Source organism: Macrobrachium nipponense, chromosome 21 (genome assembly GCF_015104395.2).
Source record: "Macrobrachium nipponense isolate FS-2020 chromosome 21, ASM1510439v2, whole genome shotgun sequence".
NCBI classification, from domain to species: domain Eukaryota; kingdom Metazoa; phylum Arthropoda; class Malacostraca; order Decapoda; family Palaemonidae; genus Macrobrachium; species Macrobrachium nipponense.
In genome coordinates, this window is record NC_087212.1 from 57,578,533 (window position 1) to 57,597,053 (window position 18,521).

Genomic DNA, 18,521 nt, shown 5'->3' on the forward strand with positions numbered 1-18,521 from the left:
AAGCATGATTTCTTTTGATGATTAGTCTGTTATTGTTATGAATGTTTTTCTCAGTAAATTTCGTTAAGATGTACCATAGCAGAGTTGTACAATTACTGCACTTTCTCTGTAAAATAAGTTAAGTTTTTGAATTATACATTTTGCTGTTAAGTATTTTTTGCTGTTTAATTTGCTTTGCTGGAGCCTTGTCAAGTAGAACTTTTCATAGTGCAAGTGTTGTCCCTGATTTTGGTAGTTTATACAAGGAACCTAAATTTGGCAGTTGTTTGTGTGTGAGTGTGTTTTTTTAATGTAATTTTGCCTTTAACTTGTTAGAGAACTTTGATACTATATCTTGAATTATGCAAACTGTATGACTGCTTCTTTGTAAAATATAAGAATGCGTGAGGTTTATAAAATCTAGAGAAAGCTTCATGTAGTGTTTATTGATTTATGTAGGAGGAGGAGGAGGAGGAGGATCACTCCTTGTGCTTTTTACGTAGCAGTACTAATTTTAGTTGTCCTGATTGTTTTCGCATTGAATAGACATTGTTGTATTAATCAACCTTGATTTTAGCCCGGTTCCGGAATCTTTTTGAAATACTGTTATACCTGACTGTACTGTTACGTAATCTATCTATTTCCACACAACTCTTGGCATTCGTTAGGTTAGTTGATGGTATTTGAGAATGAATAATATCTTAAGTCCGTTCCCAGCTGGCATATGCAAAATTTGATAAGGAAATGAATAATTTTGTCCAGGTGGCTATGATGAAGATCAGTGCTTCTCTCAACCATGCGGACGCCATGGTGTGTGCACTTCGACGCCAGAGGGTCCTATGTGTACCTGCTACACTAGGTACTCGGGAAAAAACTGTGAAGCAGATTCAGGTATACAACTTCAGTATTTGCTGATAACTGAATTAATGTTGAGCGAATCATTTGCCTTTTGTAGGAGTTTATTGAAGTTGTGAAATTCTTGGTGGTTGTCATCAAGCAAGAAAGTTTTATCTTCGTAAATTTTCAACTAGCCATCTACTTTTTGTACATACTATAAGTTACTTATGTAGCATTTCATAGGTATGAATATTACAGGACCTCTGTGCCATCGCCCTGATTTCCAGTGTCTGAATCAGGGTATGTGTCAAGAAGATCGGCTGGGTAATTCAACATACTGTGCCTGTCCAGTTGGGTTCACAGGGCCCATTTGTGAAATTCAGATTGATGAATCCTTTTGTGACAATGACGACAATCCCTGCAGAGTAAGTTTTCGTTATACCTTTTGTGGTGCATTTTGCTCAATGTTGAAACATTTGGTACAGTTTTTGAGGTACAATGCATTATGCATGTGGTTATGTTTTGATTTTCTCATTGCTGACTAGTTTAATTCACTGTTCTTTTTACTTTCTACAGAATAATGCGACTTGTACAGTGAATTCATTTGGTGATATTTATGAGTGCCAATGTCAGCCTGGCTTCAGTGGTGAGCACTGTGAAATAAATGATGATAATTGCATATCTCAACCTTGCTGGCACGGCGGCATCTGCATTGATCAAGTGAACAGTTTTGAATGTGACTGTGAAGGCACAGGGTATGGATTTTTTTAGAATTCAGGTCTCAAGACAAATTTGCATGCAATTGATTCTAAAAATTTGTATTATCTGATATTTTTTGATAGAAAATTATGCGTCAGTATTATTCACATGAAAAGGCTCTGTTACATATTAACTTATTTATTTTTACCTATAAGGGACTTAGTTTTAGTTATTTGTGTTGCGTCCAATTTCATATGGCTCCTTGGCTATTCTGTTTCTACCTGAGTGACATTTAAATGCTCTGTTTACATACTGAAGCTATTTGCACATTGAAATATATTGGCAGCGAATGGAAATATTTTTATATACAGTTATAATGCAAATACTTTATTTTGAAAGGCTTTGAAATAAAATACAGTATGGTTTATAACTTTTCCTACCTATTTTTCATATTGAAAGGCATTGTAATAAAATCTGGTTATAACTATTCATGCCATTCTTTCATATTTCGTTTTGAAAGGCTTCATAATAAAATCCAGTTATAACTTCCATGCCTTTCGTATTTCATTTTGAAAGGCTTTGTAATAAAATCTGGTTATAACTTCCTATGCCTTTCTTTTATATTTAATTTTTAAAGGGCTTTGTAATAAAATACGGTTAAAGCTTTTCATACTTTTCTTTCACACCTAACCAGACATTTCACCGTGTATTATGTATGTTCTAAAAACATTGATGCGTCATTACTTTAGAAATTTGATTTTACAAAATACGAGCTATCTCCCTTATTCCTCCTCAAAAAGAAAGACAAAGAAAAGGGATTTTGACGTAGGAAAAATCTATTTCTGGGCGAGGAAGCCGTGTCGCTCCGTGAAATGTGTCCCCTTTAGCACTATTTCTAGTAAAATATTACATTTAACATCCCCAGTTCAGGATTTACCTCAGCAGTTTAACTTATTTGGCTGTTTGCAATCTTTTATGCTTTGCTCGGAGACCAATGTTTCTCCATAATGATCAAATACCTATCGTCTCCAGGTATGACGGGGATATCTGCGAAACAAACATTGATGAATGCTTACTACTGAATCCATGCACAAATGGAGCGACTTGTTTTGATCTCTATGGTGACTATGAGTGTGCCTGTACCCCTGGGTATTCTGGGAAGCACTGTGAAGTAGTAAGTATGAGTTTTGCTTTCTGTTTCATGTTCGTTCCATCTTGATTGCAGTTAATTCAGTTAGGTTCATTCAAAACATTCTGCTGCATTATACGAAGCTAAACATATTTTGGCAATTCGACCCATTATGGTATGATTTTTTAAAATAGTTTGATGTTGGGTGTTAAGCTTGACCCCAATTTACTTTTTTTTTTCTTTTTATTAGAAAAATACATTAAATTAAATTTACAGATATGTTATAGCATTTACATAATTGGCATTTACATAGTTGGCATTTTATAAATGTTCATCATATAACATTTACTTATATTTAATAACAATTTTCTTAATCCTATAACCAAATACAACAGTTTGTCATTAACATTTAAAATGTTTTTTTTTTTTAATATACATCGTAGGAAATAAGTTCTTTATTTTTAACTTATAATTCTCTAGTGACAGTTTTTTCCGAAGATTCCATTTATGTTTTAGAATGCTAAATAAAACGTTACTTCTGATATTTTGTTTTTTCCCATTCCATACTGTTAATAGATAATCAATAATGAGAACTGCACAATTATGGTGTTTATTAGTATTACAACTGAAATCAAACAGAATAACAAGAAGAAACCAATTTGCTTTTGGTGAATCCCGCACTAAATGTTTGTTGGTCTAAGACTACACGACAAACTTTCTTACTTTTGAAGGTTTTATTAAATCCTTATCTTAAAGATAATTTAAAAAAGAAGTATTCTTGTATTAAATGTTTATTGAAATTCTACATTTTTGGATGCAGTAATGATTTTCCTCAGTTTCTCCACTTCACTCAGGTTTTTTTAACAGGATGAATTTCCTCCAATTAACTAAAGTGATGCTGTAGGTTGTGAATCATTTGGAACAGTCTGTAGCTGGAAGAATGCAGTGACTTCAGCATCTTCTTCATCCCAGATTTATCCCTATTCGGGGTTGCCGTTTTTAATGAGTCTCTTCCATCTACCTCTGTCCTGTGTCATTTCCTCCTTACCCCCTTCTCCCTCATATCATCTCGAATGCAATCTCTCCACCTGGTCTTAGGTCTTTCTCTCCTTCGTGTTCCATCCACCTCCACGTCCATCACTTCTCTTGCCATGTGTTGCTCTTCTCTTCTCATCAGGTGGCCATACCATCTTAACCTTGCCTCTTGCACTTGCACTGTCTTTGATGCTTCAGTGATCTTCAGTTATTTCAGCATAATGCCTGCTATAGGGTTAGCTTCATTGCAATTGTATTACTTTTTTCAACAGGAAGTGCAGGAATGTTCCTCAAACCCTTGTCAGAATGGTGGTTCATGTACAGACCTTAAGAATGGATATAGGTGCTCTTGTATCCTTGGATTTGAAGGAGATAACTGTGAACATAATATAGATGATTGCTTTAATGTGACATGTCCTGAGAACGCGCAAGCAGTCGATTTCATCAATGAATGTATGTGCCGCTGCAAGCCAGGATTTTCAGGTAATACTTTAATCATCTTATGAATTGCTGTACATTGAAAATTTTATTGAATAAATTTGGTTATTCTATAATGAGCTGAGTATTTCGTCCTTATTTACAATTTTTCCTTTTTTTTAGGCTTTCCTCCAGATTGCATAGAAATAGATGAATGCAACTCCTCCCCTTGCTTAAATGGAGGGATTTGTTATGATGCAGAGAATGCATACACATGCAGTTGCCCTCGGGGCTATTCAGGTACAGCATTTTTTTTTCTGTAGTATGTTGCCTCTAGGTTATAGATGTGTATATATATATATATATATATATATATATATATATATATATATATATATATATATATATATATATAATATATATATACAGTGGACCCCCCATATTTGCGTTCTCCGTGTGTGTGTGTGTGTGTGTGTGTGTGTATTATATATATATATATATATATATATATATATATATATATATATATATATATATATATATGACGATCCGTAACCAAGAATAAAAATAAAAGAACAAATAGCTATATTCGAACGTACGAACACAATATGGCAATCGAAAAGTATGACGTCACAGACGCCTTCAACTGGGTAGCTAGGTGTAAACTATGGGTCGGCTCTCCGTATTTAGGGTCTTTTGATGAGGAAAAGGCTAATTGGAGGGGTTGCTGTGGTAGTGTTTAACACTCGCCCCAGTTTTATACCGACACCTTTTATATAGGTGAGCGAGTCAGAAGCTTCTGACATGTCCAATTTAGCAGTTCTCTGGTATTATAGCAATATTTTACTAGAAATAGTGCTAAAGCAGACATATTTCACTGGGCGACACGGCTTCCTCGCCCAGAAATAGATTTTTCCTACGTCAAAATCCCTTATATATTATATATATATATATATATATATATATATATATATATATATATATATATATATATATATATATATATATATATTGTGTATGTATATATACATATATATACATACATGTATGTATATATATACATATACATATATGTGAATATATGTATATACACGACTGGTAAAAATGTTCTGTTACAACAGAATTCCATCTAATAAAAGGAGCCCATAAAAATGCCAAAATATAGAAAGTACTATATTTCAGAGACTGCTGTCTTTCTCTTCAGGTAGGTGATGAATGAGAAAAGTTACAGAAAAGGCAGTACTTATGCCAAGAGATCCATCCACAGTTAGGCCATTTTTATGTTAATCCTCTTAAGTTGGTTGAAGGAAGATTTTATCAATGTGATGAAATTTATCAATTGAACAATATTTCCTAGAATTTCCTTATTAACACAGAAGGGAGCCAATCACAGAATAACCTCATAAAATGCTACCGTTACAGTTGTATCCTTCCGTGCAAACATTAGCAAAGTTTGAAACTGAATGAATATCATCAAAGGTCATACTGTTTGGCCTATTAGCTGGAAACTTGAATTACTAGTTCATCATATTTAAAATCTCTCTTATAGTCATAGATTTGAGTTTGAAATTTATTGTTATAATTTAGTGTCCAAAAATTAAACTAGCTTACAAGCTTCATCATTTGTATTGGAATTATCAAGAACTGAGGATATTTAGAATGGTCATTAAACAGGATATTATTTTATGGTAATTGATCATCAGTAAATCTAAAGGTGATATATTATCACAGTCCTATCCCTATAATTAATAATTGAAAACATCAACTCATAAAAAAACAAATACAAGTGGGTAATGTTAGGATTCTTATTGTTTGTTGTATATATCCTACGAATTTACAATATTTAAGTATATATCTACTTAATTTATTTCAGTGGTTTTAATACTACTGTATGATAATAGTATATTTATGTGTCTGACTTGAGATATTTATACTGTAATTTGGTGCCACAGTTTAAAGTCAAAAGTTGAAGTTGCTTGTTTTCAGTTCACCTGTGGCAGTAACTAAAGTCTAACTTCCGACATTCGAGTGGAATGGACTAAGGGTGAAAGTCAAATTCAGCTTACATAGTAGTACCTTGAACAAAATGTAATGGGTGTGTACTGTATTTACTGGTGTCGAAAACTGCTTTATAGGTAGCTTTTAGACCTTTTATCATTTCAGACATTCACCATTTTCAGTCAAAAAAATTTCTAATTTTTAGGTGTAAATTGTGAAATTAACAACGATGATTGCAGCCCAAACCCTTGTCACAATGGTGGAACATGTGAAGATGGGATTGACAGCCATGTGTGCACATGTTCCCCTGGTTTTTTTGGAGATTACTGTGAAGAAAATCTTGATGAATGCTCTTTAAATGTGTGCAAGAATTTTGTTACATGCAATGATCTGGTGAGTAATATATGATTGTATTTAATGTTATATATATTGTATTTTAGTCATTGGGAAAATGGAGGCAAAGCAAACTATTAATTTTGTATCATAAATGGGTGATTACATTGTGATTTTGTGAAAATAGATGATATGATATTTTGGGTAGTAGGATGCAATTCCATCAGGTAATACTGAGTTTTGGTAGCTTCATCACTGAGCAGGACAGATTATTACCGTAGCTGTAACGTTAGTAAATCATACTTAAGTCAGGAAGACTCACAACTTTCACTCCACCCAGGTTGCTTTGATATGTAGATATAAGTAATACGTACCTCAAATTACTCATGATAGAGCCATCACTAAGAACAGTATCTTTTGAGTACATGGCTAATAGCCATTCAAATAGAAGCAATAAATGAAACAATGTGATGACAGGTTCCAAATTAATTCCATTGTTCATATCTCTTTCAGGGGTTATGACCATTAGATTCATTTTGACTTGGTTCCTTTGTTAAACTATAATACTACTATAGATTTTTATTTTGAACTGCAATTGGCCTTCCTTGTGTACTGTAATGATTAAAAATATTCTGTTGCTTTTTATGCATTCTAGGATTACCATGGGGTGAGTAAAGAATTAAATACTTGTACTGTAAATTTTTTCCAAACTGAATTAATATTTCACGGACATTAAAAGTGAGTGTTCTTAGTGCTTATTTAACCTGTAGGTTGCACGCATGTCACCAAGTAATAATGTGGAACTGTATAAGATTCATTTTGGGGGGAAAAAATTGCTGCATTTTTATGAATAATTGCACTATGGCAATTTTAGTATTATTAACTAATGGGATGAAACTTCCATGGGTCAGTGAAAATCAGGATTGGGGTTATATTTCTTCTTTGTGATAACAACATCCACAGAAGGTTTTTCTATGTATAACATGAGTTTGTGATAACAACATCCACACAAGGTTTTTTCTATCCATAACATGATTATGCTTTTCCTTACCTTCCCTTGCTTCTTAAAAAGTGGAGCTATTTGCTCCTCCTACCCAAACCCATTCCCTTTCCTCCTGTTTGTTGGTTTTCATAGTACTCAGTACAGTATGCAATTATTATAAAGTAAAATTGGAAAATATATAAAAAGGATTTTCAATCCTTAATGAGAAAAAATTTTAGTAAAGTGATAAGAAATGGACCTGAGCTGCATGTTGGCTTTAGATTTTTAAAGTTGTTGTTTGTGAATATGGCGTGTCATATGACTGCATTTGTACTGTGTTCCTGGATATCTCATTTTCTGGGCTTGCTATCAATGTAAAAACTTCTACTATATGGAAAATGTAATTAGATTACCTCCACATGGAGAACCCAGCTCAAGTCTGTTAAAATAGCTTTGCAATTCTATCTTTAGAGGTCAAACACCTTGCTATTTTAACAGTCATGGCATTCAAGGCAGCATTGGCAGAAGCCTTGCCCTTATAGTATTGGAATTCATTCTTCTATAGAAATTGTTAATTCCATTCTCCAGTTTTTTACACAAAACACTAGACTTGGTCAGTCTCTTATCACTGCAAGAGTCATGCTACAGACAAGAAATCTTACTCTTAGACACTCAGGCAAATGCACATCTGTACAGAAAATTTAGTTCACAGCTTCTAAGAGAAACTGCACTACTGGCATGAGCTGTGCTACAGAGCAAGCCACAGTACGGAAATACGTACCTATTTACTCTACACACTTATTTACTCTTGCACTTTGGGATTGAACCCATTGCCAGATTGGGAGTTTGGCTACGTTTTCTGAGAGTTCATGCTAGGTTTGGATGGCCAATCTATTCTGGGTGAAGTTCTTGGTTGCTTCATCCCATTCTTGGTTTGGGTTCCTTTGGTAGTCACAGTTTTATGAGCTTTAAGTTGGAGCATTTGTTCCAGTCAGCTATTTCTAGGGTTTTTTCCTTAAGCTTATTTCTCTCACCTAAATAATTGATGTTTGATTTAAAAACTATATGCATTTTTTCCAGTACACTTACATTTACTATATGTCATTCTTCCTCACTGCTGATTCCTTGAAAAATAGCATAGACAACAGGAAGAGTGACATTCTTGCCTGCCTGTAATTCAGAATCTGTGGAAATTCACATGTGGCATAGCTGTTACTTCATTGACTTTTCATTGTAATTATCATTTAATCAATCAAGTTTTTTCCGCGTTTTTTTCTCTTCCAGACTGGGGATTATGAATGTGTGTGTCTGGAAGGTTGGACAGGAAAGAACTGTGACACAGAAATCAATGAATGTGCTTCATCTCCTTGTCAAAATGGAGCAACTTGCCAAGATGGTCTTAATAGATTTACTTGTATTTGCCCTGCAGGATATACAGGTAAAAAAAATGAAACGTTTGAGTAATGAAACGTTTGAGTAATGGACTGATTTAACTGGAGCTATTAATTTTTTATATAATTTAAGAGCATTTGAAAAATTCTACACACCAAGAAGTATGAATTGTCTGTCTATTCTGTAAACACTTCCCAAATTTGTTAAATATAAAAACCATACTCAAACCTTACTCTTCTGGGACAGCTTTATAAGGCCCTTATTGAATCTTGGAGCTCTGGTAAAATTAATGAATACTAGATAGTAACAATGGAGTATTTAAAAAGTTGAGAAAAGTTGTGCATAGTTTTCCTTTATAAGGTAACCCATGTATACTTAAATGTTTTGATTTGGTATGCCTAAGATTTATTACATATTATTTCATAACTAATCCTCAACTGATATCTCATAGATTTTAATGTGGTTATTTTGTACTTTGTACATGCTAACATTACGTTTTAATCTTTCAAATACTCCTGAACTGCTAACTTATTTTTTGTTCTTGTAGGGGAACTATGTTCATCAGACATTGATGACTGTGTGGAAAACCCATGTTTAAATGGAGGTTTGTGTGTTGACGGTATCAACAACTACACATGTGACTGCTTGGATGCATTTATGGGAAGGAATTGTGAAGAGGAATATGATGGTTGTGCGTCGAACCCATGTCAAAATGCTGCTACTTGTACTTACAACAGAGATATTCAGGATTATTCTTGTGAATGTGTTCTAGGTAAGATTTTTCTGATAAACTGCTTTTTTGGCACTTAGAAGTGACATACTTTTCCCCAAAAAAACTCATTTGTAGTATTTATGGATAATTACCCTTAAGTACTAGAAGTTTTTCACTCATATTGCCCACAAGTGAACACTGATATGTCATAAAATGTGGAGAATTTACTCAAATTGAAAAAAATGGTTTTATCAGAGATGTGTTGCCTTACTTTTAAAGTGGGAAAATCTTTTGTTAATAATTTTTAAAGATCATTAGTATTATTTATGATATTTTTAAACATAACAAGGAATTGATGTACTTTTAACTGGTAACATTTCTTTTCAGGTTTTGAAGGCCAACATTGCCAGAATAATATCAATGATTGTGTGGGTGTAGAATGTTCACTTGGAAGTGTGTGTGTTGACTTGGTTAATGACCATGAATGCCGTTGCCCTGCTGGTTTTACTGGAGAAAATTGTACAGAAAATGTTGATGAATGTGAAAGCAGTCCCTGTCTCAACAATGGTGAATGCCTTGATGGTTTGGCAAATTACAGCTGTATTTGTCCTGCTGGCTATACTGGTAATGGAAGTGTTCTTGATTAAATTTTTATAGTTTCTTCTGATATCAATTGGGTATATGAATTAATACTTATGCATAGAAATAAAATTACTGTTCATATTATTGAAATCTTTTATTATTGATTTAAGATTTTAATGCACTGCTGTGTTGTAAGAAAATTGGAGCCAGCACCTTTTACGTTTGTTTTTATTCTAGGGTACAATTGTGAAGAGGATATAGATGAGTGTGAAATCTTAAAGCCCTGTGTCAATGGCATCTGTCAAAATGTCAATGGCTCTTATCAGTGCTACTGCCAACCTGGGTACTCAGGAGATCACTGCAACTTGGAGTTTGATGAATGCCTCTCTTATCCTTGTCACAATGGTGGTCATTGCATTAATGAAATCAATGGATATAAGTGTGTCTGTGAACCAGGTTTCACTGGAACTGACTGTGACATAGATATTGATGAATGTGCAAGTGACCCATGTCAGAATAATGCAACATGTTATGATGATATAGCAAATTTCACTTGTGAGTGTTTGCCTGGCTTCACAGATCTGCTGTGCTCTACAAATATTGATGAGTGTGAGGTATGGCTATTATTACAATGGAGTATTCACTGTCTATAATTTATTTAGCATCCATACTTTTGTTTTCCACATTTTAATCTGTGTTTTAATAAGAGGGTATCTTAGAACATGTAGTACACTTTTAGATTTGCTTGCCTCATTGTTTTGAGAACCAGGAGGTTTAGAGTAAAGTTTTATGATTTTATAATGATTCATCATGTATGATTGGTGTAATATATCCTGTATTTGTAAAAATGTTCAAGATACATTTATTTATATTTTTTTTATTACAGTCTGTATAGTAATATCTTGCATTTCCATTGCATTTTAGTCAGAACCTTGTATGAATGGTGGTGCATGCACTGATGGAATCAACAACTACACCTGTAATTGTGATGACACCGGCTTTAAAGGAGATCAGTGTGAAATTAATATTGATGATTGTGAATCATCACCTTGCCAGCATGGTTCTACCTGCTCAGATTTGATAAAGGATTATATTTGCCAGTGTTATGATGGCTATGAAGGTCTGTGAATTTTTCATGTTTTGATTAGTAGCTTCAGTGGGATATATGATGATAACCAATGTGGGAGATGTTTTATTAATGTGATTTAATAGTATGTACTACTGCATTTCTCTCTTCTATAAAAATAGCTTTGATATATGGTTGAGCAGCATTCTTTAAGACAATTATTTTCTTTTCAGGGAAAAACTGTGAAAATGATATCCTAGAATGCCAGACTTTCCCTTGTCAAAATGAAGCGACATGTCTTGAGCGTAGCAATTTAACTCTTTATGAGATTAATATATTCTCCAATTTCTCTTATGAAAGTGCTGGGGGCTTTGTTTGTGAATGTGTTCCAGGATTTACAGGTAGGTATCAAAACAGTATAGTATTGTATACATAGAACATATGACCATTCTTTAATTATCAGCTTAGTTGTGTTCCAAATATTTTAATTGTTATGGATTGATTTGTATGAAGATCAAGGTATTTTAGAGTTTACTGTACCTATTCCTTTCAGTTCCTTTATCTTCTTAAAATCTGTAAACATCACAAAAACTAGTTTATATTGCCAGACGGATGTCACATTCTCTTTGATTATAAGGGCTTATTTCTCTTGTCTTCTATAAAGAACGTGATTGTTCTTAATAATAGTCATTGTACATACTCTTATGTTGAAGATATTTTATAACTTTACCTGTGAAAATGTAAAATAAATAAACAATACTGAGGATGAATGATAATCAGGATTTAAGCTGTTCTGCAGTCCTCGAAGACCAGATATGTAATAGCCATTCAGAATCTTATTGTTATATGTATCTAACCATTGCATTCATGAGTAGCTGCTGCTTACATTGTGCCTACAAGGAGTGTTTTGCTTGCTTTTCCAAATCTTTTTTCTGACTTATTTCTGCTCTTTACAAGTGAATCTTTTGGGCCAATTTTATGATCCTCTCCTTGACATACTACTGTATACCGTACTAACTGTGACAGTTGGTTTCTTCTGTTTATGTTATATTCCACCCCTAATTATATTTTTCAAACAACTTTAAATAAGTTAAAAGGGTAAGAAGCAGGTGGTTTATATAGTTTTTTATTTGAACTGAAAACTTCATATTATGGAATGTTTGGTTATTATTGTGAAATTATACAATGTAATTTTTCTTTAATGTTATATGCTTGTTTTATTTACAGGAGATTATTGTGAGATAAATATCGATGAGTGTGCCAGTGACCCTTGTATTAATGGCAACTGCATCGATGGAATAAATGCCTACACTTGTGAGTGTTCCCCTGGTTATGAAGGCAGTAACTGTGAAACTGAAATCGATGAGTGCGATCGTTTTCAGCCTTGTGTTTATGGCTCCTGTGTAGATAAGGTAATTGTGTATTTTTGGCTCAGCCCATTTTGCTCCTTAGCAAAACTTATAATGTAATACTATAAATAAGTACATTACTGAAAACATTTCAATAGTATTTTATAGATTTGCAATATATAATTTGTAGTAGTTGCTTCAGTAAAGCAGTCTGTGGTACAAATAGTGCAATAAGCTCAGGGCTCTTATGGTTTGTGTATTATCATATACTAGAGACTTTTCAAGTGTTCTTGTAAAGTTTAATAAAGATTTTTGTTTATAAATACATTAATAATTAAAAAAAACTTTTTAGGTTGCCGATTATGACTGTGAATGTGACGATGGATATGGAGGAAAGAACTGTTCTGTTGAGTTGATTGGTTGTAATAATCGGGAGTGCATGAATGGTGGCTTCTGTGAAGCTCTACTGCACAATGAAACTGTACATGATTACAAATGTCACTGTGAACATGGTTTCACAGGACGTAACTGTGAAAAATCAACAACCATGTCATTTTCTGGCAAATCTTATGTTGGTATTAATTCAAAGAGGGAAGAAGGTAAGCATGGAATATGTAGTTTTACTTTATTATGATGTAAAAAATCTAGGTGTCATTCTGTCTTTTTTTGCATAACCACCAATAGGTTATTGCTATGTTCCAGGCTACAATTAACAAATGAATAACATTCATATTGTTTAGGGAATAGGTCTTAATTTATGGTGCTTCAGTGAGGTATCTGACAACTCTGAAATTAGGTAGAATTGTCAGGTATGTCATGCTAATGCAAAATACATATAGGTACACTAGATTAATTAGTAGTCATTGATCTAAATAATGGAAAACTAATTCTTTTCTGACGTATATTGTTTTGAGTAAGTTCAGGGATGTTTGGAAATTGACAGAAACATTGGTAACTTACCAGGTACTTACAGCGCTATCAGTTTCTAGTATTGGTGGCTAAAATTTGAAATTCGTAGCAATGCTCTTGTTTTGGTGTAGGTAGCTAGCCCCGCCCACTTTCAGCAAAGAAGAGGAACAACTGAGCAAAGAGCTTTAATTTGATTATGCCGGCTTATGATGTAGGTTGTGAGCAGCAGTTGAATTTGGAATTCAATACTTTGCTAGTTTTCTGGTTGTGACTAATTGGTGAAGTATTTTGCATTCGATAGCCTTTCGCCAATTTAGATAGAGTTTTAATTGAAAACCTTAATTTTTCATGGATTTGACTGCTTGATTGCGACTTATTTCCTTTTTTCGACTTAGTTTATCGACTTGTTTGCCGACAATGTCAGACACAACTAGTACTATACTCTGTTTTTTTCCATCTGTCCATCCGCCTGTGGTGTTTGCGCATGGTAACACTGCTTCTCGGGCTTTAAATAATATCCTATTTCAAATATTAACAGTGGAATTTGCATACAGTAAATTATTAATAGACTTTTCAGTTGCAAATGTACACCCAGATATCCTTTTATTTACCTAAAACTTACACATAGCGTAACTATTTAAAGCCCGGGACGCCGTGTTACCATGTGAAAACACAACAGGCGGATGGACAGATGGAAAAAAACGGAGTATAGTTTTATTACAACAAAGGCTGCAATACGAGGTTAACCTCGGCTAGATATGACTTACAGTGTGCAAGATTGCAGGGGTCAAGTATGCGTGTTGAAGAATTCATGTGCTGAATGTGAGGGCTTGGATCCTAAACAGTGGAAGATTTTTAATTTTCATCTATCAAAGTTAGTGAGGAATAGGAAGAGAAAAGCAACTGTTAAGCATGATAAGACTGTAGCTAGTTACAAATCTGCAAGGTCTTCCACTGATATACTACCTTTATCCAGCTCTCTCACTCCTGATCCCAATGCCATTGCCAACATCCAGTCTAAATTTGATTGCAAGTTCGACTGGTTAGTGAACACTGTGGCTCAGATAGGGGCTTCAGTGCAAACCCTTATGTAACATAAAGTGAGTGACAATAGTAAGGTGTTAGTGGAGGAGCTGGCTGCCCATCCCACCAATTCTCCTAAGCAAAGGTCCCTGGCATACTCGCCTAAACCTGGGAAAAGCCATACTGGAAGCCCAAGGGAGGTTGGTGGGGTCCACCCACGAGAGGTTGGCATGTCAGTCGCACCTGTAGTCAAGTCCCATGTGACAGCAGACAGCCAGTGTAAAGGCATCTTTTAGGATGTACACCATCTTTCCTCTAGTTCAGAGGCATCCAGCCCTGAACAGATGTGCTAATGGCACTTTAGTGATGATTCTAGACTACTAAAAAAGTCTGCGGTGGATGTGTCCTGCACTGCTCAGATGTCATACAAGAATGTCAAGTAGCCTGTGCCGTCTTACAGGTTTTGGGATAGCCTGGAGCACTTTTCCTCAGAACATTCTCCTCCCGTTTCCAGGCGCAAGTGGCCAGTGGCACCAGTTGGTGCAGCAGTCTCCGAGCGCCTATTAGCATCCAAGCTTCCAGTAGTGCCCAAGCGTCCAGTAGCTCCCAAGCAAACATTGGTGCCAAAGCAGTCAGTGGCTTACAAGCACCCAGTGGCAGCCAGTAGCTTCTGGGTGCCCATTAGCACCTGCTTTTTCACAGAATTTTCATTGCATAATATACTCTAGCTACGAAAAGTTGAAACTTTTGTATAATTAATGGCATTGCCATGTTTATCATTCTGCCGAAGGAGGTATTTAATCCTAATCCAAAAAGGCACTACACTTTCAGGATTAGCCTTTAGGTTAACATCAATCTTGAGAATGGACATACTCAAGAAACACCTGCTTTGGTGGAGGTCAGAAGACAGGTCGCTAGAAGGGAAGTCCCTATTCTCTCAGAACCCCAACCTAAGCTTCTTTGCCAATGCATTAGACTTGGGCTGGAGCACTCTCCTGGGAGAGAGGGAAGTCTCTGGGACATGGTCGCAAGAACAAAAGGAATGGCACATAAATGTGAGAGAATTAAAGGCAATTAACTTGGGGCTACAAACCACTGCTTCAGAGGTTTATGACAAAACTATAGCAGTCCACTCGGATAATACCACAGTCCTGTCATACATCAGCAAACAGGGAGGAACTTATTCCTTTCCCCTCTGTGAGGCAGTGAGGGATCTTCTCCTCTGGGTGAACTGGAATCGGACAAGAATATTGACAAGATTTGTCCAAGGCAGACTGAATGTGCTGGTAGACCAGCTGAGCTGATGCAATCAAGTCATCCCCATGTAGTGGACTCTAGAATCCTTGGTCTTTCAGCCCTGTGGAGATGGTGGGGAAGACCGACTCTGGACCTCTTTGCAACTTTCAGACACCATCATCTCCCTCTATTTTACTCCCCAGTTCCAGATCCAGCTTGCATGCGTGACGGACGCAATGCTTCTGGGTTGGTCTGACAAGAAGTATCAGATACGGATTGTTTTGGCTACTAAAGGAATGGATTCCAGATCTCATGGGGCTTCTGGTAGACTTCCTGAAGCTGCCCCCTTAAAAATATAATCTCAGAAAATCCCATTTCAGGAGATTCCATGGATGGTTATAACTGTTCAGAAACTCCTCAGAGCTAAGGGATTTTCAAGAGCAGCTGCAGAAGCTATTTCGAAATGCAGACATAAGTCTTCCTCCATTGTCTGCCAGAATAAGAGGTCTATTTTTTGCACTTGGTGCAGAAGGAATAACATTGCTTCTTCTAAAACAGCCATAACAGAGATTGCAGATTTCCTTTTTTTCTGAGAACTCCCAGAGGCTTATCCTCTTCCATTCTAAAGGGCTACAGAGCTATGCTTAGCTTTGTTTTCAGACACAGGGCCTGGACTTATCCTCGAACCATGACCCCTTTTGTTTGAGTAGATCTTTTAATACAGGTAAGCAGAGGAGTATAGAACCAGTATCTTTGAACTTAGATGTGGTCTTGAAATGGCTTTCCAGCCCACCTTTCAAGCCTCTCAATGCTTCTTTGTTCAGGAATCTGACCAAGAAGACCCTCTTCCTGGTGCAAGCTGCCCACACTCTTAGTTGTCCAGCAAAAAATGAGAATCCATCTAACCCATGGCCTCATTCTTATACATGAATATGAAGAGTTTTGGAGAAATGCTGGGATCAGAGGATGAAGAGAGTTCTTTGCCCTGCAAGGGCTTTAAAGTTTTACCTATGTAGGACCAAGCAGATGGGGGCCTTCTAGTAACCTATGGACTTTGGTTAAAAACCCCTCTCATCCTCTTACAAAGAATGTACTTCCTTTCTTTCTAAGAGATCTCCTTCAAGAAACACATTCTCGAGTAGAAGAGCTTTTGCCTGCTTTGAAGGTTAAAGCACATGAAATCAGGGTGGTGGCCACTTCCTTAGTACAGGCAGCCCTCGGTTAACAGCGGTATCAGTTAACGGCTATCCAGTTTTACGGCACTTGTCTAGCGACGCTGTTAACTGGATTTTCGGTGCCGATGTTTGGTTAGCAGCGCTAATTTCTAGTTAACAGCAGCGCCAATCTCTGGTTAATGGCGCTGATATTTGGTTAGCGGTGCTGTTAAGCAGATTTTTAGTGCTGTTATCGCTGATTTTCGGTTAGCAGCTTCAGCTGGGAACAGACACCCCCCGCTGTTAGCCGAGGGCTGCCTGTATTTAAATACAACCTCTCTCTCTGACATTCTCCAAGCAATTTATTGGAGATGTAGATCAGTATTTGCATCCCACTATTCAAGTTGAAACAATGTTTAGTGAGTGCAGTACCTTGGGTCCTTTATCAGTGGCTGGCATGGTGTTGGGGGAGGGAACAAAGGAGGCATCCCTTCCATCCTTTCTCTTCGCCTTGATCTAGGGTGTTGAGTTTTAGGGCAGTCTTGGGTCACTATGTAATCGGATACCCAGCTGTTTTTTTCAGTGGATGGGTGGTGGTGTTTTTTATTTTATGGTGTAGGCAACACCTTTGTTATTTGGTTGACTTGTGTTGGTACTGTGCCTTTGGCAAAGGCAATTTTGCTTGGAGATGTACACTGCAAAGCTCTCACTGATGTAGCAGTTGATCCATGGCTATACCACTGCGCTAATACTGAGTAAGATGATCACCAACCAGAAGCAGTATCTTCCTGCAGCAGCTCTCGTCCCAGGTAAGGAAACAACAAACATTGTCCCAATGCTAGGAAATTTTTATGTTACCAAATTCATTACATTCTCTAATGTTTTTAGGTAGAATAGTCCATGTATCCTACCTCCTGTCAAGTTTTATATACACTTACCAAGTAATTACAGAATAGGAGCCCACTCACCTCCCTTCACATGGACATAATGGCACAAAGAATTTGAGGCTCCTTGCTCAGTTGTTCCTCATTTTCCCTGAAAGTGACTGGGGCTAATTACCTACACCAAAACAAAGAATCGCGACCGCGAATTTCAAATTTTAGCTCTTGATACTAGAAGCTGATAACTATGTAATTACTTGTTAAGTATATATAAAACTTTATTTTATTATGAAATGTCATATTTAAATTCTTTTGTCATACATGCCACCTGCTTTTATTCATGTAACTGCTGCAACCACTCTGGCAAGTCAGAATGTGGATGCTATTGTTTCAATGGGATAATGTTTACATGATCGCTTATTTATGGGAAATATGCTTCCACAAACTTACCATTAATATTCACATTTAAGTGTTGATTTTTTTCATTAATGGGTTTAGATGTCTGATGAGTTCTCTCTATTCCTTTCAGTTTGTGCACTTTTTTGCATGAATTATCATCAACTCTGTTGTCATCAAGTGTCTTTTCTCTATGATTGGTTATCACATTGCTACTTCCATTTTCAGTATTTTTTTTAAAGTGATTATATCCATTCAGTGTGCCTTATGTGGGACGCTGTAAATGATAAAGATTCTTTGTGTACTTATGGCCCAAGATGCATTACTTTCACTTCTCACCTGTTCGCTTTGGTCTCTTGCCACCTTGTTTTAAAACTTCTCCAACTTTAGTTTGCCTCTTAATTCACCTCAC

At 35.9% G+C, this 18,521-nt stretch overlaps 1 protein-coding gene across 3 annotated transcripts in view; it reads left to right on the forward strand.

The window, feature by feature from the left end:
- Nucleotides 1-18,521, forward strand: part of LOC135198051 (protein crumbs-like) — a 199,131-nt gene that overhangs the window by 108,469 nt on the left and 72,141 nt on the right. For all 3 annotated transcript variants that reach the window (XM_064225443.1, XM_064225441.1, XM_064225442.1), the window contains exons 6-20: nucleotides 742-870; nucleotides 1,075-1,241; nucleotides 1,393-1,571; nucleotides 2,548-2,689; nucleotides 3,952-4,162; nucleotides 4,280-4,396; nucleotides 6,300-6,487; nucleotides 8,694-8,847; nucleotides 9,349-9,573; nucleotides 9,901-10,137; nucleotides 10,333-10,709; nucleotides 11,020-11,215; nucleotides 11,395-11,562; nucleotides 12,389-12,573; nucleotides 12,863-13,109. In XM_064225443.1, coding sequence (XP_064081513.1) covers nucleotides 742-870; nucleotides 1,075-1,241; nucleotides 1,393-1,571; nucleotides 2,548-2,689; nucleotides 3,952-4,162; nucleotides 4,280-4,396; nucleotides 6,300-6,487; nucleotides 8,694-8,847; nucleotides 9,349-9,573; nucleotides 9,901-10,137; nucleotides 10,333-10,709; nucleotides 11,020-11,215; nucleotides 11,395-11,562; nucleotides 12,389-12,573; nucleotides 12,863-13,109 — 2,922 coding nt within the window. The remainder of the gene's footprint in view (nucleotides 1-741; nucleotides 871-1,074; nucleotides 1,242-1,392; nucleotides 1,572-2,547; nucleotides 2,690-3,951; nucleotides 4,163-4,279; nucleotides 4,397-6,299; nucleotides 6,488-8,693; nucleotides 8,848-9,348; nucleotides 9,574-9,900; nucleotides 10,138-10,332; nucleotides 10,710-11,019; nucleotides 11,216-11,394; nucleotides 11,563-12,388; nucleotides 12,574-12,862; nucleotides 13,110-18,521) is intronic.